Source organism: Eublepharis macularius, chromosome 4 (genome assembly GCF_028583425.1).
Source record: "Eublepharis macularius isolate TG4126 chromosome 4, MPM_Emac_v1.0, whole genome shotgun sequence".
NCBI classification, from domain to species: domain Eukaryota; kingdom Metazoa; phylum Chordata; class Lepidosauria; order Squamata; family Eublepharidae; genus Eublepharis; species Eublepharis macularius.
Genome location: NC_072793.1, coordinates 168,999,889 through 169,026,693, shown reverse-complemented (window position 1 = coordinate 169,026,693; position 26,805 = coordinate 168,999,889). Strand labels below are relative to the sequence as shown.

Sequence of the window (26,805 nt, the reverse complement as noted above, 5' to 3'; positions counted from 1 at the left end):
CTCTTAACACATTCAAAACATTTGGATAGCTTCTCCCCTCTATGAATTGTTTGCTATATACCTAGGGTTACATTCCAAGATAAGCTCTTTCCAGACTCTAAACATTTATAAGGCTTCTCCCTGTGTGAACCTTTCGATGTGTCTTTAGCATACTATTGTGAGAGAAGCTCTTCCCACACTCCAAGCATTTATAAGGCTTCACCCCTGTGTGAACTTTTTGATGGTAAGTTAGGTTGCTATTGTGAGAGAAGCTCTTCCCACACTCCAGGCATTTATAAGGCTTCTCCCCTGTGTGAACTTTTTGATGGTGAGTTAGGTTGCTATTGTGAGAGAAGCTCTTCCCACACTCCAGGCATTTAAATGGTTTCTCGCCTGTGTGAACCTTTTGATGGGAACTTAGCTTGCTATTTTGAGAGAAGTTCTTCCCACACTCCAAGCATTTATAAGGCTTCTCTCCTGTGTGAACCTTTTGATGGACAGTTAGGTGGGAATTCTGAGAGAAGCTCTTCCCACACTCCAAGCATTTATATGGCTTCTCTCCTGTGTGAACCTTTTGATGGATACTTAGGTGGTAATTCCGAGAGAAGCTCTTCCCACACTCCGAGCATTTATATGGCTTCTCCCCTATGTGAACTTTTTGATGACGAGTTAAGAGAGATTTCAGAGAGAAGCCCTTACCACATTCAAGACATTTGTATGGCTTCTCCCTTCTATGAACTGTTTGATGTATTCGTAGGGCTTCATTCCGAGAGAAGCTCTTCCCACACTCCAAGCATTTATAAGGCTTCTCCCCTGTGTGACCCTTTTGATGACTATTTAGGTAGCCTTTTTGAGAAAAGCTCTTCCCACACTCCAAGCATTTATAAGGCTTCTCCCCTGTGTGAACCTTTTGATGAATACTTAGGTAGCCATTTTGAGAAAAGCTCTTCCCACAATCCAAGCATTTATAAGGCTTCTCCCCTGTGTGAACCTTTTGATGAATATTTAGGTAGCCTTTTAGAGAAAAGCTCTTCCCACACTCGAAGCATTTATAAGGCTTCTCTCCTGTGTGAACCTTTTGATGGACAGTTAGGTGGGAATTCTGAGAGAAGCTCTTCCCACACTCCAAGCATTTATAAGGCTTCTCTCCTGTGTGAACGTTTTGATGAATATTTAGGTAGCCATTTCGAGAAAAGCTCTTCCCACACTCCAAGCATTTATATGGCTTCTCCCCTGTGTGAACCTTTTGATGACTAGTTAGGCTGCCATTTTGAGAGAAACTCTTCCCACACTCCAAGCATTTATAAGGCTTCTCCCCTGTGTGAACCTTTTGATGGACAGTTAGGTGACCATTCCGAGAGAATCCCTTCCCACACTCCAAGCATTTATAAGGTTTCTCCCCTGTGTGAACCTTTTGATGTCTAGTTAGGAAGCATTTCAGAGCGAAGCTCTTATCACATTCAAAACATCTGTATGGCCTTTCCTGTCTGTGAATTTTTTGATGGATATTTAGGGTTCCATTCCGAGAGGAGCTCTTCTGACACTCGAAGAATTTATACGGCTTTTCCCCTGTGTGCATTCTCTGATGTATAGGTAACTTCATAATCACTGCACCTGTTTGCCTTCTCTTTCTCTTCTTTATTAACTTTTGAGCTGGGTCCTCAGGCACCTCCCTGCTCTGATGATCAACTAATTTCTTCCTCCGCTTCTGTTTGCCTTTCCTTTGCCTTCTCTGGTCCCTCTTGGGTACCACTTGAACCCTAGTTTTCACTTCTGTCTGGAGATTTCCCCCTCTTTCCACAGTCACTCTTTCTAATTCCTTCTCAGTTGCCATATTCAGCACATCTGCAGATAGAGAAGAGACAAAAATCAAATAAAAAGAAAAAACAAAAAAAATGCTTGTTAGTGGGTACAGTCAGTAGTGAAATGGTACTCTCTGCAGGAGGAGCGGAAGACCTGGTAACTTCAGCAATTCTTAACTGTGTACGAGGATGTCTTGGAAAGGTGGAAGAGGTCACCAGAATATTAAGGTACAGAATTCCTTCCTTTTGTTACAGAAACATTAATGTGTTTTTCTTTGTATTGTCGAAGGCTTTCACGGCCGGAGAACGATGGTTGTTGTGGGTTTTCCGGGCTGTATTGCCGTGGTCTTGGCATTGCAGTTCCTGACGTTTCGCCAGCAGCTGTGGCTGGCATCTTCAGAGGTGTAGCACCAAAAGACAGAGATCTCTCAGTGACACTGAGAGATCTCTGTCTTTTGGTGCTACACCTCTGAAGATGCCAGCCACAGCTGCTGGCGAAACGTCAGGAACTGCAATGCCAAGACCACGGCAATACAGCCCGGAAAACCCACAACAACCAGTGCTTTTCTTTGTTAATTTAGGAAGCACATGGAGGCAGAACAGGAAACAAAACGCATCTTTTGTTTTAAAAAAGCCCTTGAATTTAATAGAAATAGTTATAAGTGCGTAGCTGTATTGATCTGCAGTAGAACAGCAGGATTTTGGTCCAGCAGTACCTTAGAGACCAACAAGATTTTCAGCAGCTTTGGAGAGTCAGAGTGCCCTTCTTTGGACACCTTCCTTCCTTCCTTCCTTGGTACAATATACCTTGATTAGACAAGAATTTAGGATCTGTAGTGAGATGAGAATTCTAAGACTCTATTCAACCCAGGGCTGAATTGTTCCAAATTTGAAAATGGACTCTTATTGCAGCAATCTCACACTGACATAGGCTCGTTGTTCCCCCAGCCTCGGGAACGGAATTGATCAGATTTGGACGTTTGAAGCAGTGAGTACATCCCAAGAAGTTGTGTTAAGTTAAGATTACTATCTCCCCCAACCGACTGTTTTACTGAACAAAGACCGAGTTTTTAAAAGAATGAAAGACTGAGATATCAAGCTGAAAAAGCATACTAAAGGACTGAGCATTTTAACTTGAGGTTTGGGAGCAAGAAAAGCTAAAAAGAACTAAGAAAGAATATTGTTTTGCATACCTGTGGTTGAGGAGATAGCGACGTGGAGGGCGGATTGTGGGGATCGGAAGGAGCGCCGCGAGACAGGAAGTGGAAGATAATAGACGGAGAGGAGATAGAAAGAGAGCGGCGAGGGAGGTCAGGAAGATCAGGAAGACCCGGAAGGAAAACAACATTGGAAGAGGAAGTTAAACATCCACCATTGAAAGTAAGGGAAAGGAAACGGAAGTAAAGGACTTACCATTGAAAGTAAGGGAAGACCATTGTAGTGACATTATTACCATAGAGAAAGATCGCCTGACATTTTAAATCATAGAGAAACATTGTCCGACATCTTAAGGGTAAGGGAAGCCTTAAATGCCATTTTAACAGAGGGCAAACGTTTAAAATTTTGATATATAAAAATAGAGACTTGAATTAAAAAGAAGACGGAGCTAAGAAAGAGAGTGGATTCGTGGGGACCCAAGGCAAGTCCGATGGCTTCTAAAAAAGAAAAGGATTGGCAGGCTGCCATCGAGAATTTGGATAAGAAAATAACAGAGGGAAATAAAGAGATTTGTGAGATGATACAACAATTACAGCAAAATTTAATGACGGAAATGAAAGAAGCGATTAAGTCGGAAATAGCAGAGGTCAAAAAAGAGGTGGAGGCAATAAAAACAGATTTACAGAATACCCAACAAAAGGTGCAAGAAACGCAACAGATGGTGCAGGATGGGAAGAAAAAACCAGAGGCTATACAGATAGAGACTGTGGGTATGAGCGAAAGAATTGTGATGATGGAATGCAAAGCAATGGACAGACAAATTCCTATGAGGGCGGTTCCGGAAAAAATGGATGGATCCACCCTGAAACAAGTAGCTGATATATTGGCAAAATTTTGGGGGCAAACAGGAGGAAATGATGACCCACCTGGATATTGCGTATAGAGTCAATTCAAAATACGCAGAACAAAAGAATCTACTAAGAGATATTATTGTCCAATTGACCACAAGGAGAATGGAGGAAATTATTAGAAGACACTTTGAAACTCCACTGGAAATAGCCAGGACACGGGTTCGAATTATGAAAGAAGTACCACGAAAAGTACTCCAGGATCGGAAAAAATATAGAGATTTGATACAAAAGCTGAAGGCAGCTGAAATTAGATATAGATGGGAGCTGCCGGAAGGAGTGACTTTTGAATTCCAATCAGTGAGACAAGTGATTAAATTAAAATATGCAATGGATGTCTTTTTGATGGAGAACGGAAAAGACGTTCCTAGCTCATCCAGACTATAATTATGGAGTACAAATTAATTTCATGGAATGTTAATGGACTTAATTCACCCTCTAAACGAAAAGCTGTGTTACACTGGATATCTAAACAAAGAAGTAATTTGATTTGCTTGCAAGAGACTCATATTAGGGATCAAGATGTTAAATACTTAATTAACAGTAAGCAAGTCAGACCTACAGGAAATACATAAATGACTACTAGCCATGGTGACTAAAGGGAACCTCCGTATTCAGAGGCACTAAACTCCTGAATTCCAGTACAAGGAGGCAGCATCACAGGAAGGCCTCAGCCTCCGTGCCCGGTTGTGTTAATCTTCCAGGACACCTGGTTGATCACCATGTGGAACTGATCCTGGACCGATTGCTGGAGCAAACCTGCTGGGTCTTCATACACTCTCTTAAAAAGAGAAACTGCACGGTGTGGGAGATGACTTTTCAGAGATTTCAAGTGCGTAAGTGGAAGCCCTATTTTATTTTTCCAGGAAAATAACAGGAGGCATTTCTGTCTGACGCAGGAGGGTGGGGGAAGAAGGCGAAAGTTTACATCATTCTTCCGAACTACCAGAAAGGTATTTGCTGAAATGCAAGACAGGGAGGAGATAACAGAATCAAACTGCCCTCCCTGTCCATCTTCGGCCCATTAAATGTTCCAAGAGTACATGACTTACTAGGATAAAGTAGCTATTGGCCTGGTCCATGCCTGCCTTGCCACCACTCTTCAGTTGGACAAGAAACAGAAGAAATTCTACAAGAAGAAGCAGTTCTGCCTCAGAAATCCCCAATCCTCACTTGGAAACTGGTGGCAGAGCCTCTTCAATGGTTTCTCTAACTACACACCCCACCTTCCTTCCTTCCTCCTCAACAGAAGGATCACAGGAGACTCTCATTTTCCCCTCTGCCACAACTTTACCTGGAACTTTCCATCGAGCCCAGCAGATTCCACTCCAATAGGTGTTGCTGGCCACAGGCCTAAACCAGGGGCCTCTCCCAGCCCTGCAGCCAAAGACCCTCCTCTGTAAACCCCTTTCTAATCGGCATGGATTGAACCAGTGACTTTCCACAAGCAAAGCGGGAGCTCTGCCATGGAGCAAGGACCCCTCCACTACTCTTGTCTAATCAGCAATACCAGTTTTTTTGTCCTCCCATCAGTCACACAGCCAAAGGACTGGGGGAGAGCCACTCTGTGTTAAAATAAAAAGAGCAGAGAATGAAACAGGAGCTGCAGGAATTTGCTACCATGAACCTAAGTAGATATTGTCCACCTCTCCTGATCAGTTCCCACTCCCTCTGTTCTCTTCGGTGTTCAGGAGAAAGGGGAAAGATTCTTACCCACAGAGGCCACGGTCTCGTAATTGTCCCGCATCACTTCCCAGTAGAGTTGTCTTTGGCCTGGATTGAGCAGATCCCACTCCTCCTCCGTGAAGAACACGGCCACCTCCTCAAAGGACACTGCGGAGGTCTGAAAGAGGAAAATATCGCCCACTTGATCATCTATTCTTGTTGCTGAGCATTCAAGAAAGAAAGAAAGAATCCCTTCAGCCAGCCGTTTGAGTAAATGAGTGCAATACAGCAAACCGATGGCAAGAAAAATGGCTTCCTGCCCCAACATCCGACAGGAAGAATATACTCAAAGTCTCCAAGAAAGCTACAACACTGTACAGAACAGGGCTTCTGTTGGTCAAGTCTAGTTAAACAAACCTAGAAATGGTGTTTTCACTGGACGTTTCCTCTTTAAATATTTCTGCCTGAAGAAGTGCTCTGTGTTACTGTAAAGCTTGCATCCAGCTCTGTCAACGTAAACTGGCCGAATTAACAGCAGGATTTCAGTCCAGCGGCACCTGAGAGACCCACAAGTTCTCCAGGGTGGAATTCTCCAGGGAGTCAGAGCTCCCAAGTTCTTCCCCAGCCACAAGGCAGCTGCCATTTATTGGCTAGAGTCACCCCTGACTCCCATACTGAGAGAGACCATTTAGGAGACGGAGCTTTGTGGCTCTGCGGGGTCACACAGAGATCTCTCTGCACTCCCTCGGCCCGCCCTGCCTGCTCCATCCCGTTCACACGTATTTCTGCCCCCAACTCGTCTCCAGACTCACCTCTCCCGCAGACGGGCCAAAGCCGAAGTCTCCCTCCATCCGAGGAAGCCGCGGGAGAGGAAAGGCCCCGTTGAACTCCATGTCTCCCCGCCTGCCTCCTCTCGAGGAAGAAACGCAGGCCCGGCCTCTCTGCTCCTCGCACGGCCTCCTGGGAATTGTAGTTCCCTAGAACAACCAAGATCCAAGCGGGCCCACTGCAGGAGGGACAGAAAAGGAAACGTTTCTGGCCCAAATCTTCATGGTTTAATTGCCCTTTGTTTTCTTTCTTTCTTTTTAAAATAATTTTAACTTTTATTTAATACAACCGAATTGCGCTTTGTTTTCTTACGGAGAACTCCACTTCCCAGAGGCCCTTGCGAGCCCTCAGGCTGCCCGCCCAGGATTTTCCGGACACAAGCACGTGTGTGGCGTAGAGTCTTTTTCCTCGAGAGGCGAGGGAGCTCAGTCACTTTTCTCCCTGTTTTGAGGAGGCTCCGAAGGGGTTAAAAAGGGACCCTCTTTTCCTCGGCGAGGCGAGGTTGGGGTTCCCGCAAGAGCTCTCGAGCAAGAACAGGCGGAGGGATGAACGAGGGGAGAAAGTATACCTGAAAAGAGCTCCTAAATACGGAAGAGAGGGAAGGGGGAAGGGGGCTGGCTGGAGAGGGCAGGTGGGAAGCAGGCAAACCTCTAGGGTTACTGAATTACAAGGAAGGGGGAGGGGCAGTCTTTTCGCCGCCTCCATGAATTGCACTATAAAGCTGAGCATTTCTTTCTGTTTTTCCTGTATAGATAGGAAACTACAGAAGGAGGCTCCTTTAGTCAAATTTTTCTCTGGATCCTGTTGCTTTTATCTCTAGATCTTCATGGGGTGTTTCTATGTTTTCTTTTGCCGAGCTGCTTTGTGAGATTTTTCAACTGCAAGAAGGGTGTATGCATTACGGAAATTTTTGGGTTTTGCACAGTGGCCTGTTTTGGTTAGCTTTCTTGCACACCTTCATGTTTCTTGTGTAGATTAGCTGACAGATATTCAGGAATGGGGCAGGTTGTTCTGAGTCCAACCTGGAAATTATACAGCTCTCTGCATGACTGGTTCAATTGGCCAGGTGATGAACGAGTTAAACAATAAAGCGGCGCGAGCTTTCTCCGATGAGGTAGACTATCTGCACTAAGGTAGGATCTTTTCAAAACGCAGACTGGAAGTGCCCTTCACCTCTTCTGCTCCATCATATATCTGTCAATTGGCCCAGTGGGTGGATCCTTAACACAAAGAAAGGCAAGATGCTGCAGCCATTGCACATGTGATACAAAATCTTTGTGATGTTTCCCAACAAACAGAAGCACTGTGTAATGTGCAGAGTTTACTTTAGCTTCAGTTAGAAGGATGAGAAGGTGATTTAGGAGGGCTAGAATTTTGCACACTAATCCACTTGCGTTGCTTTTTCCACTTGTTTTGAATTACTTTGTGAATGTATTTCAGTCATCCCTGCACCATTTGTTCCTCCTTTCTTCCCTCCACCCCTTGGTTCCTCTATTATTGTGCTTCAATAAACTCTTCATTTGTTTAAGCGAGCTGTCGAGTCTCTGTGTCTGCCTTCCTGTTTCTATCCTGAACACAAAATATACAAAGCGGAACAAAACCTGAAGTCTTTGCAATTACAGTTCTTTGCAAAACCATTTATTCATTGTTCTTCTCAAACTAAGTTTCACAACAGATCCAGTAACAGTTCCATGGGGGAAGAGTTGCTTGCGGGAAGGTTATCAAAGTCCTTATTTCTATAGATGCAGAGGAGTTAGCCGTGTTAGTCTGTGGTAGGCATTCCCAGAAGGTAAGGAATTAAAGACCTTGATTCCTTACCTTCTGGGGGGGCTTGTTGCTGGGCTCTGGAAGGAAGAAGCTGTCAAAAGTTAACCCAAACCCCAGACCAAAAAAACCCCCTATAATACCTTTTGTGCAAGCACCGAGTCATTGCTGACCCATGGGGGGGATGTCGCATCAGGACATTTTCTTGACAGACTTTTGTTATGGGGTGGTTTGCCACTGCCTTCCCCAGACATCTACACTTTACCCCCAGGAAACTAGGTACCTTTTGTTAGGGCCAACCAAAAAAATACAAGACATCGTTCAAGCTTTCAAGCTCATGACAGCATTTGGAGTTACCTTTTTTTAAAAAAAAAATTATTATTTTTCCACACATATACAAACATAAGACAGTTATCATTTTGCTTGTCGATATCTGTTATCTATTTCTTTACCTCTTATATTTCATCTTGTTACATCTTTAATTGTGACTTCTATTATGTCTGTACAGTTAGTATCATATTTATGTTTAAACATTGTAATTATTTGTCATCCACTATCCTAACTAGGTGGATATAGTCAGACCCAGTAATATTGTCTTTCCAAATTTTGGGCAAGGTCTCCACAAACCCAATAATGTCTTAATAATGCTGTCATTATAATTGCACATGGTTGTATAGCTCATTCTGCATCCAAGGCAGTATATCTGAGACATCTACCTGAGAACCAGAGAGGTGACCCAAAATGAAATGGCACAAGTTTTTCTACCAGATGGGGGTACACAGTCATATAGGTTGTCTGAATGTACAGTGACAGCTATATGCTTGACATACTTGGCTACAACCTGGCTGGTATCTTTAGTGTCCAATAGGGGTGTGCAAGCCAAAAATTTTCGGCTAAAGCCGAAAGCAGAAAGCCGAAAGAGGATTCTCTTTCGTATAAGCCGAAAACCGAAACGGCCAGCCGTTTCGGCTTTCGGCTTACTTTCGGCTTTAGGCTTTTTCAATGGGAAAATGCCTCCGGCGTCTTCCCGGATGTCTGGGGGAGGCACTTTCCCAACCGAATCAGCCCAAAATTGGTGGGGACCTTCCTCTAACCCCTCTCTACAAACCCCCCAAGTTTCAGACCGATTGGACTTTGGGGGGCCATGTTATGGCCCCCCAAAGCAGGTCCCCCTATCCTCCCATAAGAAAGCGAAGGAGCAGCATATTGTTAGCATGCTGCTGCTCATCTTCATTATTTCCTATGGGGAAAAATGAAGAAGCAGGCTTCCTTTGCCAGGGGTGGCATTTTGCATGCAAAATGCCCCCTTACCCTCAGGGGCCCTTCTCCCACCCTTCCTCTCACCCCCCACCAAGGCTCAGCCTGCTCCCACTTGGGGGGGGCATTTCATGGCCTCCCCAAGTAGGTGCTCTGCTCTCATCTCTACCACTGACAGCTGGGGGAGGCTTGTCTTGCCAGGGGTGGCATTTTGCATGCAAAATGCCCCCCAACCCACTGGGGCCCTTCTCCCACCCCCACCAAGGCTCAGCCTGCTCCCACTTGGGGGGGCATTTCATGTCCTCCCCAAGTAGGTGCTCTAATCTCTACCACTGACAGCTGGGGGAGGCTTGTCTTGCCAGGGGTGGCATTTTGCATGCAAAATGCCCCCCAGCCCTCTGGGACCCTTCTCCCACCCTTCCTCCCATCCCCCACCAAGGCTCAGACTGCTCCCACTTGGGGGGGCCATTTCATGGCCTCCCCAAGTAGGTCCTCTCAGCCCCTAAAGTCCACCCCTTACAGCCCCACACAAACCCAATTCCCCCCCCCAGCTGCCACACACAGACCCAAATCCCCACATTAGCCCCTCACAGACCCAAATCCACCCCCACCTGCCCCACACCCATAACCCCAGGAACAGGCTGGCAAAGGCCAGCCCTCTCCCTTTGTTCCCTATGCTGGGAACTTCTAAACTCTCTTTCCCTGGGCAATTCTGCACAGCCCAGGGGTGCCACAATGGTGGGCACACTTCTGAGTGCCAGCTGGTCCCTTTGAAAGAGCACCTGAACCACAGACACCCTCCCTCAAATTCCCCCACCACCTACAGAGATGGCTGGCCAGCCAGCACCATTGTTCCCTATGATGGGAACCAACTGCACAACAAAGAATAAAACATGAACAACACAAAATAAAGTTTTTTAAAAATTATTTTCTCCCTTTCAAAGTACAAGTAGGCAAAGCATTATGACACATTACACCAGCAGTCCCCCACACAGAAAAATTGACACAACTCACTTTACATCAGAGAATCACAAAACACGATTCCTGTCAAAAACACTATTTCTTGAACAGCTTTAGGTTACACAGCAGGGGGGCACACCAAAGGGCATGGCAGCACTATCTTACACAAAAACAACACAACTCACTTAACATCAGAGAATCACAAAAGCACAATTCCTGTCAAAAACACTTTATTTCTTGAACAGCTTTAGGTTACACAGTAGGAGGGCACAACAGGGCATGATAGCAGTGTACTACACAAAATAATACAACCCACTTCACCGTTTTTGACAGCAATTGTGTTTGTGTGATTCTCTGATGTGAAGTGAGTTGTGTTATTTTTGTGTAGTACACTGCTTTCCTGCTCTGTTGTGCCTTCCTACTGTGTGACCTAAAGCAGTTACAGAAATAAAGTGCTTTTGACAGCAATTTTTTGGGGTGATTCTTTAATGTGAAGTGAGTTGTGTTATTTTTGTGTAAGATACTGCTTCCATGCCCTTTGGTGTTCCCCCCCTGCTGTGTAACCTAAAGCTGTTCAAGAAATAAAGTGTTTTTGACAGGAATCGTGCTTTGTGATTCTCTGATGTTAAGTGAGTTGTGTTATTTTTCTGTGTGGGGGACTGCTGGTGTAATGTGTCATTATGCTTTGCCTACTTGTACTTTGGAAGGGAGAAAATAATTTTTAAAAAACTTTATTTTATGTTGTTCTTGTTTTATTCTTTGTTGTGCAGTTGGTTCCCATCATAGGGAACAATGGGGCTGGCTGGCCAGCCATCACTGTAGGTGGTGGGGGAATTTGAGGGAGGGTGTCTGTGGTTCAGGTGCTCTTTCACAGGGACCAGCTGGCACTCAGAAGTGTGCCCACCATTGTGGCACCCCTGGGCTGTGCAGAATTGCCCAGGGAAAGAGAGTTTAGAAGTTCCCAGCATAGGGAACAAAGGGAGAGGGCTGGCCTTTGCCAGCCTGTTCCTGGGGTTATGGGTGTGGGGCAGGTGGGGGTGGATTTGGGTCTGTGAGGGGCTAATGTGGGGATTTGGGTCTGTGTGTGGCAGCTGGGGGGGAATTGGGTTTGTGTGGGGCTGTAGGGGGTGGACTTTGGGGGCTGAGAGCACCTACTTGGGGAGACCATGAAATGGCCCCCCCAAGTGGGAGCAGTCTGAGCCTTGGTCGGGGGTGGGAGGAAGGGTGGGAGAAGGGCCCCAGAGGGTTGGGGGGCATTTTGCATGCAAAATGCCACCCCTGGCAAGACAAGCCTCCCCCAGCTGTCAGTGGTAGAGATGAGAGCACCTACTTGGGGAGGCCATGAAATGCCCCCCCCCAAGTGGGAGCAGGCTGAGCCTTGGTGGGGGGTGGGAGAAGGGCCCCAGAGGGTTGGGGGGCATTTTGCATGCAAAATGCCACCCCTGGCAAGACAAGCCTCCCCCAGCTGTCAGTGGTAGAGATGAGAGCACCTACTTGGGGAGGCCATGAAATGGCCCCCCCAAGTGGGAGCAGGCTGAGCCTTGGTGGGGGGTGGGAGGAGGGGTGGGAGAAGGGCCTCTGAGGGTGAGGGGGCATTTTGCATGCAAAATGCCACCCCTGGCAAAGGAAGCCTGCTTCTTCATTTTTCCCCATAGGAAATAATGAAGAAGATGAGCAGCAGCATGCTAACAATATGCTGCTCCTTCGCTTTCTTATGGGAGGATAGGGGGACCTGCTTTGGGGGGCCATAACATGGCCCCCCAAAGTCCAATCGGTCTGAAACTTGGGGGGTTTGTAGAGAGGGGTTAGAGGAAGGTCCCCACCAATTTTGGGCTGATTCGGTGGGAAAATGCCTCCCCCAGATGTCCGGGAAGACGCCGGAGGCATTTTCCCATTGAAAAAGCCTAAAGCCGAAACGTTTCGGCTTTTTTTCTTTCGGCTAGCCGAAACGTTTCGGCTTTGTCTGAAACGTTTCGGCTAACCTGAAAGAAGCCGAAACACTTTTGTTTCGGCTTTCAGAAAGCCAAAATGCACATCCCTAGTGTCCAATGCAAACCAATTTTATAATATCAGTCCCATTTTTAAAATTGCTCAAATGATAAAATTGTCAGAGCTAAGGCTGTGTTAATACGATGATCATCAAATCTTTAAAAGGTATAATATTTGTTCATCTCAACATTTTAGTAGTGTCACTACAAGGGATAAAAAGGGATATATCCTCTTACAAATGAAGGCAGACATGTCAATAATCTCTTGGGCAAATCCATAGTGCCTATACACACCAGACAGAAAATTTAGGGCCATTGGCCATATCTCGGGGAATGTGCTTCAATTAGTGTCTAAAGCCTTAAGATATCCCTTGTCACAATTGTTACAAATTCTGGGTCTTTTTTCTTCAAATATCTCCGATCAGGAGAAAAGAAATTGTTATCAGTCCCTGGCTCCAAGGAGGCCCGCCTGGCCTCGACTAGAGCCAGAGTTTTCTCAGTCCTGGCTCCTACCTGGTGGAACACTCTGTCTACCGAGACCAGGGCCCGGCAGGATCTACTATCTTTCCACTGGGCCTGTAAGACAGAGTTGTTCCACCAGGCTTATGGCTGAGGCTGGGCCTCCGCTGGCTGGAGGATACAACATCTACTCCCCTCCCTATGAGAGCTGCCCACCACTGTTCTTAAGCTGCTACTACGTTCAACTGCACTGTTGCACTATTTGTAATTAATGGTATTGCCACCATCAAGAAAAAGAGTGCTGCCATTTTTTAAAATATTTTTGTACAATGCTTTTAAATGTTTTATATGAAATGTTTAAAATGTTTTAATGCTGTTATCCGCCCTGAGCCTGCTTGCAGGGAGGGCGGAATATAAAAATAAATAACTTTCTGGAATCCCTCCAGAAAATATAAACTCGTGCACTTTGGGGGCAGAGTGTAATAATTGGATATGAATTTTAAAGTGGTGGATATTAATTTTGTCCCAATGTGTAAAAGATTTTTCCCATTTAATTCCCCAATAACTTTGAATAATATAGTGGTGAGTTTTTAACAAAACCATGTCCTTTAAATTTTAGAGGCATATAGTGCTAAATTAGCATGTGCTGTGAAAAGGTGATAAAAGAAAAATAGCCTCTTTTAAAAAATCTCTATCTGGTATTGCTCTTATATTGTTTTACCCAACCAATCGTACTTTCCCAATGAATCCCATAATTAACAAGAAGAGCTGATAACAGTGCTGCTTATTGGGCCATGGAATGGTTGAGAGTCCCATCCTTGATCTAGAGCTGTATATCAACAATACCACTTTAAAAGTAAAGGTGGAAGCCAAAAGGGCAAATCCTCCTTGTATAAACAGAACACAGCATCTACAACAGGATGAGGTTCACTGTCATGCATGCTGTAAAATAATGGGACAGATATACCCATTTATTTAATTTGGGATCCACTTAAAACCAACCAAGCTTTTATCCCAACAAGTTGTGGTGGCACTCATTGCATCCCACTTCTAATAACAATTCTCAGTCCTGTTTCTTTACCCTCTACACTGAGACATGCAACACAGTACAGACCAAGCAGGGAAGGTGTGTCCGATGTGAATATACAACCTCATGGCTCAGAGTGAGAAAGTCATTCCAGGAATTTCTCACCACAGAGCGTAGACACTTAGGCAAAAAGCCCCATCGCCGCTGATCTGAATGGCATCATAGACGTATGTGCAGGGCTTTTTTTCAGCAGGAATGCAGTGGAACGGAGTTCCGGAACCTCTTGAAAATGGTCACATGACTTGTGGCCCCGCCCCCTGATCTCCAGACAGAGGGGAGTTTAGATCGCCCTCCGCACCACCGAGCAGCACAGAAGGCAATCTAAACTCCCCTCTGTCTGGAGATCAGGGGGCGGGGCCACCAGCCATGGGACCATTTTCTCCGAGGGCAACCCACTGAGTTCCACCATCACTTTTCCCAGAAAAAAAGCCCTGTGTATGCGTATGCAAGAGTAAATGAAGAGGAAAGGGAGAACAAAACCAAGTGTCACACAAATAAGGCATGTCAAATGTTGTGGTATTATAACTTGAATCTGTGACACATCAATTCCTCTCTTAAAAATGGTATACTCATCAAAGAAAAACAGATACTAAAAACACGTATGTATATAATAAGGATAGCTGCAAAGAGGGCCTATTTTTAGCCAAACATCATTGAGCCTTGTCCTAAAACTGCTACGTGGAAGGCATGCTTCAGTTTGGGCTGCACAAAAGGGCTGTTGAGTTGATTATATTACTCATCTTAAGTGCTGGAAAGGTGGAAGCCAATGAAACTGGGTACTCAGTTGTAAGGGCTTACGATTCCATCAATTCACTCATGCCTATAACTGTCAAAAGAGATTAAAACATTTGACCAATAATGAACTGTCCCTTCCCTCTGGCCATTCACACCTCAAGGAAATAACAGGTGTGCCAAATGCACCATCATCAAAATTGCCAAGATCAAACCCAAAATACCAAAGCTATAATTATATCAGCGTACACAATTTCTTCTTTGTTTCTCGTGCCATTCAGGCTCTGAGCTGCATGAAACTTTGCTGGAGCCTATCTTCCTATATTCTGCCGTGGCGTTTTCCAAGTCCGTTCTTGGGCTGATAGAGTCCTTAGTTCTCTTTCTGAAGCGTTTATAACTCCTTCCTCAGTCAATGTTCTTGTAAGTTGGAAAGGAATGTAAAGAGTCCAAAAAGTCTTTCAATTCTGCCTCTCCAGGGCCAGACAAAGTTCATGTTGCTGCCCCACTCTCAGGATCAGTAGCAACAATGAGGGGCACATCTGGGATCTAGTCTTACCACCTTTTTCACTCATGGGTGGCATGGCTTCCTTCTGCTGTTCAGGGCAATACTCCTAGCCAGAAGAATCCAAGTACAGCTTCTCCCATTTGGTGTAAGTCCTGTTCGCTTTTGATAGACAAAGTTTCTGGGCTTTTTTTGTTGTGGGCAGCAACAACTGATGGAAAACTTGAGAGATTAGAATTCATTCATGAAGACAGATTAAAAGTGTACTTTGCTGGATTGCACATTTAGAGGCATCAGTTGACAATGCTGAGAGGATTATTCTCCATGGGAGATTTCAAATGGTAGTAAAAGTATCCTTTAAGGATAACATGACCAGAGGGAGGGTAATCACATACATTTTGTTTCAGCAACCTGGGTTAATATCCCTATTATCCCAGCCATATCACCCAGCCAGGATCAGAAGCACAGCTGGCAGCAATGCCCACCCCCTCTTCTCTCAGCTGGGATCAGGAGCGGAGCAGGTGGCAATGCCCACCCTCTTCACTCTGTCGAGATCAGGCGCAGAGGTGTAGGCAGTGCCCGCCTGCCCCCTTTCAAGAGCCCGTTGTATTTGTCCCCATAATGGGCTTTATTGCTAGTAAAATATATTTATATGGATGGCGGTATGACAGATCAATCAGTGTATGGGATGCGGCTGTGAGGTTGTAATGGGATTCTATACTCCAGGTGAAACAGGCAGTTTGGTTAACCAGAAATTTAATTTATGTAAATACAAATGCATATGAGTTGCAGAGTATCAACAAGCATATTGATTTCATAATAGATTTGCAACGCTTGATGGTTTCACAGACAGACTAAGTCACAAAGAGATAGCTGATTGAATGAACAGCTTTGACATCTCATTACACTCCAACATAGCTATTAAACTTACGAACATTATGCATATAGTTTCGGGTGGGTTGTCGTGTTGATCTCTATAAGCAGGGGGGAAAATTAAGACCAGTAGCACTTTTTAAAAAGACAAAATTTTCCAGAGTATAAGCGTCTTTGTATCGAAACTCACTTCGACCGATGCAAATGAGAAGGAAGACCCATCGGCCATCACATCCCATTCAGAAGGCAGGAGGGATGTTACAAAGAATGGAGCAGCAGGTGTAATGATGCCAAGGTAAAATGATCACCTTGATCAGAGGTGAAGAGAGGTGCTTATTGACTGGAAACTACTTGAGAATACATAAATAAATAATATTCATACAGCTGGTTTATATCTGAAATGCATCACCCTTCCCAGGACTGGAAACAGGTAAAATATTATAAAATGCAAAACAAAAAACTGTGCATTAACTGCACTGAAAAGAAGGGAGGATCTTCCCCTGACACTGAGAAAAACTGCCAAATGCATTTGAGATATTCCGTGCTTTCCAATGCCATCAGCTGAGCAAAACTGCAGGGACAGAGATGTGAGTGCCCTTGTCCAAGCAAGAGACGCCTATTTGTTTTTTACACAAGAGTATCAAAACTAGCAAACCACCTCAAAATAAAACTTGTTCAGAAAAGCCTCAGAACCAGACCCCCCGTCTCTGGCTCCCTCCCAGTCTTTTTTCCAGCACCATTCACTCGTCAGCTGTGTATCCCAGAAAGCCAATTCTGCATCTCAAACACTTTCTTCTTTGCTTGGGGACGGGCATTCCTGCATCTGCAGAGCTCAGGCAAGGCCTGATAAAAATGTATGAATCAGATAAATGGGGGGAAACCCACAAGTTGTATTTTACCACTCCTTTTGACTAAAAGTGCAGAACATCACAAGGCTACTCTGAACAAAATTCCTACAGAAGAAAACTTAGTAAAACTACTGATCATTTTTAGTAAACTTATTAGTAATTTATTTTGTTTAATTTACAGGGAAGGGATACCAATAGCCCTAAGAAATACAGATGATGATAAATTACATTAGTTATTGGTCTTCAAGAGGGAGGATGCAAATTTAATCCACAATAGGACAACTTTTCAGATAGTTAGAATCAAAGTTCTTCCCACTGGAAAATTATATCACTTGTCATTTTGTAAGAGGTAATATGAGGCTTTAATCACTATCACTACCTTGGTGAATGATCCATTAACATGAAAGGCCTGAAGAGAATTGTAAGAGGCACTTTGAAACTCAGTTAATACCTCCTTGAGAATCAATTAAATTTGTCTTTATATCCCTTAACACTGTTAGTATTTTTCCCAGGAAAATGATATTGTAGCCCTAATGGATACAGATCCACAAGAGTTAGCCATCTTAGAGCCAAACCACATGATACAAATTACACGAGACCGAGCAAGTATCAGGAGTCCTGTCTTAACCCAAATGCCCATGTCCAGCATTCTCTCGATGAGCATGTGTCCTGGTTCAGGCACAGATTCTTAATGTTATGCTCCAGTGTGGCCACGATGGCACGTGTTTGCAGTCGCAACCAGTAAGTCGACAATGCAGAGTGTCCTTTTTTCCTGGATCTTCCACTTCCTATCTGCAGCTTACTCCACCATGCTCTCAGAACTGCGGGTAGATGGCGCTCATGTCTATGCGCAGAGTGCAGATGCATGATGGGATATCCTTCCCGCATCTTGGAGGAACACGGAGAAAACCTGTGCCACCACGAACACGGGTTCGATGGAGGTCTTGCATTCCTTGCGCGTGTAGTTGAAAACAACATTGGAACACGTGTAAGTGCGTTTTCATGTCATTCACGAGTAATTTGTATTGTGTGGTTTGGCTCTTAGTCTGTAGTAGCAAAATAGTAGAGTCCAATAGCACCTTTAAAACTAACCAACTTTACTGTAGCATAAGCTTTCAAGAAACACAATTCTCTTTGTCAGATGCATGGAGGATATGAAGAAACTGGCTGGATATATATAGGTGGGGAGGGGAGGGGGGAGTAGATGCAAATCAATTGCAAAAGTCATGAAAGAGGTGGAGTGCACGATCCAGGCTGGGTGTGACCTCTCCCTCCACAGCTGAAAGGCAGTTACTTCTAACCATTCATAGTCCCTATTCAATCCAAGTCTGACTGAGTCAAATTTACATATGAATTCCAATTCAGCAGTTTCCCCTTGGATTTTGTTTTTGAAAGGTTTCTGTTGAACTATGGTGACCTTTAAGTCTTTGATGGAATGTCCTGGTAGATTGAAGTGTTCTCCCACTGGTTTCTGGATGCTGCCATTTTTAATGTCAGATTTGTGTGCGCAAAAGAATAAATGGACTTTTGCAACTGATTTGCATTAAGGGAACTGTAAAAAGCACTTTGAAACTCAAATTTAAAACTTCTTATCAATTAAATTTGTCTTTATATCCCTTAAAACTCTTACTATTTTTCCCAGGAAAGTGATACTGTAGCCCTAATGGATACAGAATAGGATAAATTATGTTACCTAATGCTCTTTGAAGGGGAGAATAGAAATGTAATCCACAACATGACAACTTTTCACAGTCAGTTAGAAGCAACATTCTTCCCTCTGCTAAATTACAACACTCATAATTTTGTAAGAGGTAATATGAGGCATTAACATGAAAGGAATTAATACAGAGCAAAATATGTATGTTTTGTTCACCAGGGGTGCTACATACATATATTTGATGCTAACCAAAAGAAAGGAGGTGAGATGGAGGAAAAGGAGGAAATTAGGCAGAAATATGGTAGGACAGCTACCATAAAGCATGTCATGGCCAGAAGCAGACAAGGTCAGCCACATTAACTACTTTCCCACGCACTAACTTTGATTGAATGGCTGCTCCCCCATGTGAATCCTGTGGTGTAAAATAAGGCTGCTGTTCTCACTAAAGCTCCTTCCACATTATAAGCGTTCATATTGCTTCTTCCCTGTCTGAACCTTTTGATGTTTTGTTAGGTTCCCCTTCTGAGAAAACCTCTTCCCACAATCCAAGCATTTATACAGCTTCTCCCCTGTGTGAACCTTTTTATGATTTCTTAGATTACTATTCTGAGAGTTCTTACCACATTCAAAATATTTGCATGGCTTCTTCTTTCTGTGAATCTTTTGATGTATACTTAGGGTATCATTCCGAGAGAAGCTCTTTCCACACTCCAAGCATTTATAAGGCTTCTCCCCTGTGTGAACTTTTTGATGATTAGTTAGGGTACTATTGAGAGAAAAGCTCTTCCCACACTCCAAGCATTTATAAGGCTTCTCTCCCGTGTGAACCTTTTGATGTCTATTTAGGTTACTATTTTGAGAGAAGCTCTTCCCACATTCCAAGCATTTATAAGGCTTCTCCCCCGTGTGAACCTTTTGATGTTTAGTTAGGTTACTAGTTTGAGAGAAGCTCTTGCCACACTCCAAGCATTTATAAGGTTTCTCCCCTGTGTGAACCTTTTGATGACTAGTTAGGCTACTTTTGTGAAAGAAGCTCTTCCCACACTCCAAGCATTTATAGGGCACCTCCCCAATGTGAACTTTTTGATGTCTATTTAGTTCACTACTCAGAAAGAAGCTCTTCCCACAGTCCAAGATTTTACATGGCTTCTCCCCTGTGTGAACCTTTCGATGGGTAGTTAGGTGGGAATTCTGAGAGAAGCTCTTCCCACACTCCAAGCATTTATATGGCTTCTCCCCCTTGTGAACCATTTGATGGATAGTTAGGTTGCCATTCAGAAAGAAGTTTTTCCCAAACTTCAAACATTTATAAGGCTTCTCCCCTGTGTGAACCTTTTGATGGTTAGTTAGGCTACTATTGTTAGAGAAGCACTTCCCACACTCCAAGCATTTATAAGGCACCTCCCCTATGTGAACTTTTTGATGCCTATTTAGTTCACTACTCAGAGAGAAGCTCTTCCTGCAGTCCATGCTTTTACATGGCTTCTCCCCTATGTGAACCTTTTGATGGTTAGTTAGGTGGCCATTTTGATAGAAGCTGTCCCCACAGACCAAGCATTTATAAGGCTTCTCCCCTGTGTAAACCTTTTGGTTCTGGTTCTGACAGAACCTCTTCCCCCACTCCAAGCTTTTATAAGTCTTCTCCCCCGTGTGAACCATTTGATGACTAGTTAGGAGGCAATTCAGATAGAACCTCTTACCACATTCAAAACATTTGTATGGCTTCTCCCCTCTGTGAATCTTTTGATGTATACTTAGGGTTCCATTCCAAGAGAAGCTCTTCCCACACTCCAAGCATTTATATGGCTTCTCCCCTGTGTGCATCCTCTGATGTTTAGCTAGCTTCTTATTCTGAAAGGTCTTTCCGCGCTCCAAGCATTTATATGTTGTAATGGTCCGATATTTTTTAACTCTGAGTTTGAAGCTCAACCCTTTCACAATCACTGGATGTATAAGCCTTCTCTTCTTCATTTCATCTTGGGCTGGGTCCTCAGGCACCTTTCTGCTCTGATGAGCAACTAATTCCTTCCTCTGCTTCTGTTTTCCTTTCCTTTTGCTTCTCTGGTCCCTCTTGGGTACTACTTGTACCCAAGATTTCGCTTCTACCTGGAGATTTCCCCCTCTTTCCACAGTCGCTCTTCCAAATTCCTTCTCAATCGCCCTATCCCTCACATCTGCAGATGGAAAAGAGACAAAAAAAAATAAAAAGAAAAAATGTCTCTTAGTACGTACAGTCAGTAGCGAATGGTACTTTCTGCAGGAGGAGCCAGAGACCTGATAAAACTTCAGCAATCTCTAACCATGTGCCAGGATGTCTTGGAAAGGTCGAAGAGGTCACCAGAACATTAAGGGACAGAAATACTTGCTGTTGTTGCAGAAAGGTTAGTGTTTTCTAGTGTTAATTTATGAAGCGCATGGAGGGAGAACAGGAAATGGAATGCATTTTTTAAAAAAAATCTTGAATTGAAATAGTTTTAAGTGGGTAGCTGTATTGGTCTGCAGTAGAACAGCAGGATTTGGGTCCAGTGGTACCTTAGAGACCAACAAGATTTTCAGAAGCTTTTGAGAGTCAGAGTGCCCTTCTTTGTACTACTTTTGTTTATATTTATTTACTTATTTATTTATTACAAGCGAAGAGATGTAAGGGAACAATGCAACTTGATTAGATCAGAATTTAGCATCTGTAGTGAGAAGAGAATTCTAAGACTCTATTTAGCCCAGGGCTGAATTGTTCCAAATTTATCAATCTCACACTGTAACTTCCCCTTGAAGTTTCTGTTTGAGGCTAACCACTTTTAGATCAGCAATGGAATGTCCTGAAACAGTTAAATGTTCTCTTGAGTGTTGTGATTTCTAATGTCAGATTTATGTCCATTTATTCTTTTTCATAGGGACAGGCCTGTTTGCCCAATGTACAGAGCAGAGAGGCATTGCAGACACCTTATAGCATATATAACACTGGAAGATGAACAAGTGAATGAACCTGAGATGGTATAACTGGTGTGGTGAGGTCCACTGATCGTTCTATTGGAGTAAATATGGGGACAGTTGGTATCTCGGTTTATTGCAGGCTCTGGTCCCAGAGTCTATGTCAGTGTTGGGAAGTACAGTGTTATGAGTGAGAAGTTGGTCATGGTTAGGGGGGTTGTATGTGGAGAGAAAAAGGTTTCCTCCTGACGTGTTGAACTGGTTTGAGCTGTGAAAATTGTATGTGACCACCACTGGTGTTCTATTGTTGTTTCAATTGGGCCTGTCTTGGTATCATTCCGGCTTTGTCAATCTGTTTCCTTACTACATCAGGTGGGTATCGTAATTCCAAAAATGTCTGCTGTTGATCCTACAGGATCAATACATAAGCATCTCTTACGTATTTGTACAGTGGCATCTAGAAAATGTACTTTCTTGTGGATTGATTAATGGTCAGGTTGGTGGTGGGATGGAAGTTGCTGAAGGCCTGGTGAAATTCCACAGGTGCTTCTTTCTCATGTGTCCAGACAATGAAATGTCATCAATAACTCTCAAGTACAGGAGGGGTGTTAGCAGGTGGGAGCTGAGAAAGCGTTGTTCTGAGATAGCTATAAAAATTTTGACATATTGCGGTGCCATGAGAGTGCCCATGGCTGTGCCATTGATCTGAAGGAATAGATCTTCACCATATCTGAAGTAGTGGGAAAGGTGAAGGAGCTTTGTGATGCTGAGATAAATTTAAATGGGGACATCCTATTTATGGGCATCTGGGGGAATAATAAAGTACAGGAAAATAGATAGCGCTTGTTAAAAGCCATGATTATAGCTGCCCATGCTGTAATAGTGTATGGATGGAAAGATGCCTCTAAATGGACTTTGGAAAGATGGAATTGGTATCTATATGAATGGATCCAATCAGATATTTTATCAATACTAAAATAGGATAAGACATGGGGAAAAAAGACGTTAACGATAAGGAAGAAATGGTCTAGATATATAAGATGGGTAAGAGGAGGAGAGACCAACCAAATTATATTAACGAAACTCCAAAGAGTGTGCTCGTGGTTAAAGATATAAAGCAGATGATTCTTATGGTCGTTCCTCTTGGGAAGGGGGGCGGGGAGAAAAAGAGGGAAACAAGCCTGTATCAGCTGTATGGATAGCTAAATTTATTCTATATGTATATGTACATGAAGTATAGATTGTATGTGGAGGCAGTATTAATGCATACATCAGTACAATTAAAAAAAGGGGGGGAAATCAAAACTGGCCATCTTCTAGAAATGGTAACACATCCCCTCCTTTACTAAACAAAGGGGGTTTAAGAATGTCCCTGAGCTATCGGAGACAGTGTGGTTTAGTGGGTAGAGGGTCTGACTAGGCTGTTGGTGGTCCAGGATCAATTCCTCATTCGCCACAGGAAGTTGCTGATTGACCTTGGGTCAAGCATTCATTCTCAGCTTAACCTACTTCATAGGGTTGTTGTGAGGATAAAACAGCGGAAAGAACAATGCAAGCCATTTGAGGTCCCCACAGGGAAAAAGGTGTGCTATGACATTTCTTAGAAATCTCTAATGATCTCTGAGGTTGTTGCTTCATCCAGTATTGCTACAACTCACTTGTCAACAGGTAGATTTGGGTCTGTCAACTCCATTCTGGGAAATTCCTGGAGATTTGGGGGTGGAGCCTAGAGAGGGTGGGCTACCGCGCCATAAAAGTTCACTCACCTCTAAGGAAGCTTTTTTCCAGGGGAACTGGCCTGTGTAACATGGAGCTGTAATGTAGGAATATCTTCAGTCCCCACTTTGAGGATAGCAACCCAAGGCAGAGCTGCTTATTCAGGATTCAAACTACTGTTATATATATCAAACGGGCACACCCCAAGTAAAATAATATTGCAGTTACTGTGGCTTATGGGGATGGCAAGCAAGGTGAGAAAGTTGGTTTCCCATCTATAACAATGGGAAATAGCAAGGTGGAGGAGGTTCCAGGAGATAATCTCGCCAAGAGCATAATACATATTGGAATCATATTCTAGAGGAAGCAGCAAAGGAAGATCTGGGGGAAGGAAATGTATTGAAATTTATCTGAAAATACATTATACATTATAGAAGAAAACTATGGCCAAAACACCACTTTGGGAGTCAGCCTGCAGAACTTACAGGAAAGAGACCTTAAAAGGCAATACCACAACAGCAGTGAGCTACGAGGCTGAGCGGGTTGGGGGTCTGGTCTGTTCAGACCTATAGGAAATACATATAAGGCCCTATTTTATTTTTCCAGGAAACTAATGGGAGAAATGTTTCTGTCTGGTGCAGGTGGGGTGGTGGAAGAAAGCCAGACTTCACATTATTCTTTCAAACGATCAGATATTCACTGAAAAGCCTAACAGGGAGGAAAGAACGGAGTCCAACTGCCCTCCTCATCCATCTTGGGCCCACTAAATGCTCTGAGAGTACCTGACTCCCTAGGATAAAAGTGGCTATTGCCCTGGTCTGTGCTTGCCTTAATTCCCACCGCTTTCAGTTGGACAAGAAACAGAAGAAATGTTACAAGGAGCAGCAGTTCTGCCTTAAAAATCACCATTCCTCACTTGGAACCTGGTGGCAGTGATTCTTGGGTGGCTCCTATTTCCCCACATCCCACCTTCCTTCCTCCTCAACAGAAGGATCACAGGAGACTCTCATTTTCCCCTCTGCCACAACTTTGCCTGGAACTTTCCATCGAGCCCAGCAGATTCCACTCCAAGGGGTGCTGCCTGCAGAGGGCCTCAGCCAGGGGCCTCTCCCAGCCCCGCAGCCAACGACCCTCCTCTCTAAACCCCTTCCCAACTGGCATGGATTGAAGCAGTGACTTTCCACAAGCAAAGCAGGAGCTCTGCCACAGAGCAAAGGCCCCTTCTTTGCTCATCTAATCACCAATGCTAGTGTCTCCCCACCCCACCCCCCAACCATCAGCCTCAGTCACACAACCAAAGGACTGGGAGAGGCTACTCTGTCAAAATAAAAAGACTGGAAAGTGAACCAGGAGCTGCAGGGATTTGCTACCATGACTCTAATGGGATATCTCCAGGATGTGGGATCCTCAGATGTGGGAGGTCATTTTTAATTCTGCAACAAATGAAAGCGAGTTCTGAAGTCAAAGAGGGCCAAAGAAGTTGTCACTTGCTCCTTTTTCTTCTCTGTTCAGGAGAAAGGTGAAAGAGTCTTACCCAGAGAGGCCACAGTTTTGTAATTTTCCTGCATCACTTCCCAGTAGAGTTTTCTTTGGTCTGGACTGAGCAGAGCCCACTCCTCCTCCGTGAAGAACACGGCTACCTCCTCAAAGGACACTGCGGATGTCTGAAAGAGGAAAATATTGCCCACTTGATCATCCATTCTTGTTGCTGACCATTCAAGAAAGAAAAAAACAATCCCTTCAACCAGCCATTTGATTAAATGCATGCAATACAGCATAATATACTGAAAGTCTTCAAGAAAGCCAGAACATTGCACAGAGTTGGGCTTTTGTTGGTCAAGTCCAATGAAATGTAAACAAGTCTAGTTCTCTCCCCTACCCTGGCCCTTCAGCCCAGAATTTTTTTTAAAAAATTATTTGCACATAACTCTTCCTCTTTAAATATTTCTGCCTGAAGAAGTGCTCTGTGTTACTTTAAATCTTGCATCCAGCTCTGTCAATATAAACTGGCAGAATTAACAGCAGGATTTCCACAAGCTCTCCAGGGAGTCAGAGCTCCCAAGTCCCCAGAAACAAGGCAGCTGTCATTTATCAGCTAAAATCACCCCCAACTCCCCTATTGAGAAAGACCATTTAGGAGACGGATCTATGTGGCTGGGGCTCTGAGGGGTCACAAAGAGATCTCTCTGTACTCCCCTGGCCCACCCTGCCTCCTCCATTCTCGTTCCCACGTATTTCTGCCCCAGCCCCTCTTTAATTTAATTTATATTCCGCCCTCCCCATTTGCAAGCTCAGGGCGGATAACAATACAAATATACAATCATTAAAAACACCTTAAAAAACACAATCATCTCATCTACATCTATTACATATAAATAATTTTTAAAAAAATTTAAAGCAGCACGTAGCAAAAGTTTAGTGTATCACACAGCGGTGTTACCAGAGCAAATCCATACCGTAATAAGTGTGGCAGCAGCATCTGCGTTCACATGGGGGGAAAATTTAACCCCCCCTTCTTGCCCGGCATGTGCTTATGAGACCCCCAGACTCACCTCGCCCGCAGATGAGCCAAAGCCGAAGTCTCCCTCCATTCGAGGAAGCCGCGGGAGAGGAGAATCCCCGTTGAGCTCCATCTCTCCCCGCCTGCCTCCTCTCGAGGAAGAAACGCAGGCCCGGCCTCGCAGCTTCTCGCATGGCCTCCTGGGAAGTGTAGTTCTCCAAAACACCCATGACTTAAACTGGACAACAAAATCAAAGGCTTTGGAAAGAGAAGGTTTCATGGCTCTTCTATCCTTGTGTGGGGAAGCTGTCTATAAGGTCCCACTTCTGGAGAGACAGAAGAAGAAAGTTTATGGTTTTATTCAGGGGTCATTTCCTAGAAAAAGAGCTGGAGGAACTGATTAGCTTAACTCATTAGCATATACCACGCCCCTTGACAGCACCAGAAGTGTGTCATTGGCATAACTGATTTGCATATGCCACGCCCCCTGACATCACCTATCCTGGCTGTTTTGGACCCAATCCTGGCCATTCAGGGCTGAAATTAGGCCCAAAATGGCAAAAAGGGGATGAAAATGGCCGAAAAGGGGCCAAAAATGGTCAGGATCGGGCCGCTGCTGAGCGGGAGAGTGATCCACCACCCCTCAGAGGCCCGATCTGTGCCGTTTCGGCCCCAATCCAGGCCAAAACGGGCCCCAAATAGCCGAGAGTCAGGTGGGTAAGGCCACCTGACATGTGACCTCTTTGGGGAACTGCTGGAACTGCGTTCCTGTGCATTCCCCCTCGAAATGAGCCCTGGTTTTATTGCTTTGTTCTCTTCCTGAGAACTACACTTCCTAGAGGCCTGTGCGAGCCTGAGGCTGCCTGCCCAGATTTGCCAGACACAGAGGAAGGGGGGCAGGGGAGAGTGTTTTTCCCAGAGGGGGTGGGAGAGCTCAGCCAAGTGGGTCTTTTTTTTCTGCCTCTCTTGAGTTGGATCTGAAGGGATTCAAGAGGGACCTTCCTTTTCACTAGGCAGAGGGAGAGTTTGGCTCTTGCGTGTCTGCGGGAAAAGCGAGGTTAGGATCCCCCACAGAGATCTTGGACAAGCACAGCCAAAGGGATGAGAGAGGGGGAAATATACCTGAAAAGAGCCCATTAATACAGAAGAGAGGGAAGGAGGCTAGCTAGAGTGAGCAGGTGGGAAGCCCAGAAA

At 44.4% G+C, this 26,805-nt stretch overlaps 2 protein-coding genes across 2 annotated transcripts; both read right to left on the bottom strand.

Moving 5' to 3' along the window:
• LOC129327147 (zinc finger protein 260-like) lies at positions 1-6,393 on the bottom strand. The gene is made up of 3 exons (XM_054975617.1): positions 6,325-6,393; positions 5,561-5,690; positions 1-1,824 (listed from the first exon to the last, which is right to left on the bottom strand). The coding sequence occupies exons 1-3, from the start codon at positions 6,361-6,363 to the stop codon at positions 98-100; spliced, it is 1,896 nt and encodes a 631-aa protein (XP_054831592.1). The 5' UTR covers positions 6,364-6,393; the 3' UTR covers positions 1-97.
• An 11,232-nt stretch (positions 6,394-17,625) lies between these two features.
• LOC129327803 (zinc finger protein 570-like) lies at positions 17,626-20,126 on the bottom strand. Its single transcript, XM_054976557.1, has 3 exons — positions 19,716-20,126; positions 19,487-19,631; positions 17,626-17,720 (listed from the first exon to the last, which is right to left on the bottom strand). The coding sequence occupies exons 1-3, from the start codon at positions 20,124-20,126 to the stop codon at positions 17,626-17,628; spliced, it is 651 nt and encodes a 216-aa protein (XP_054832532.1).
• Positions 20,127-26,805: the final 6,679 nt, after the last annotated feature.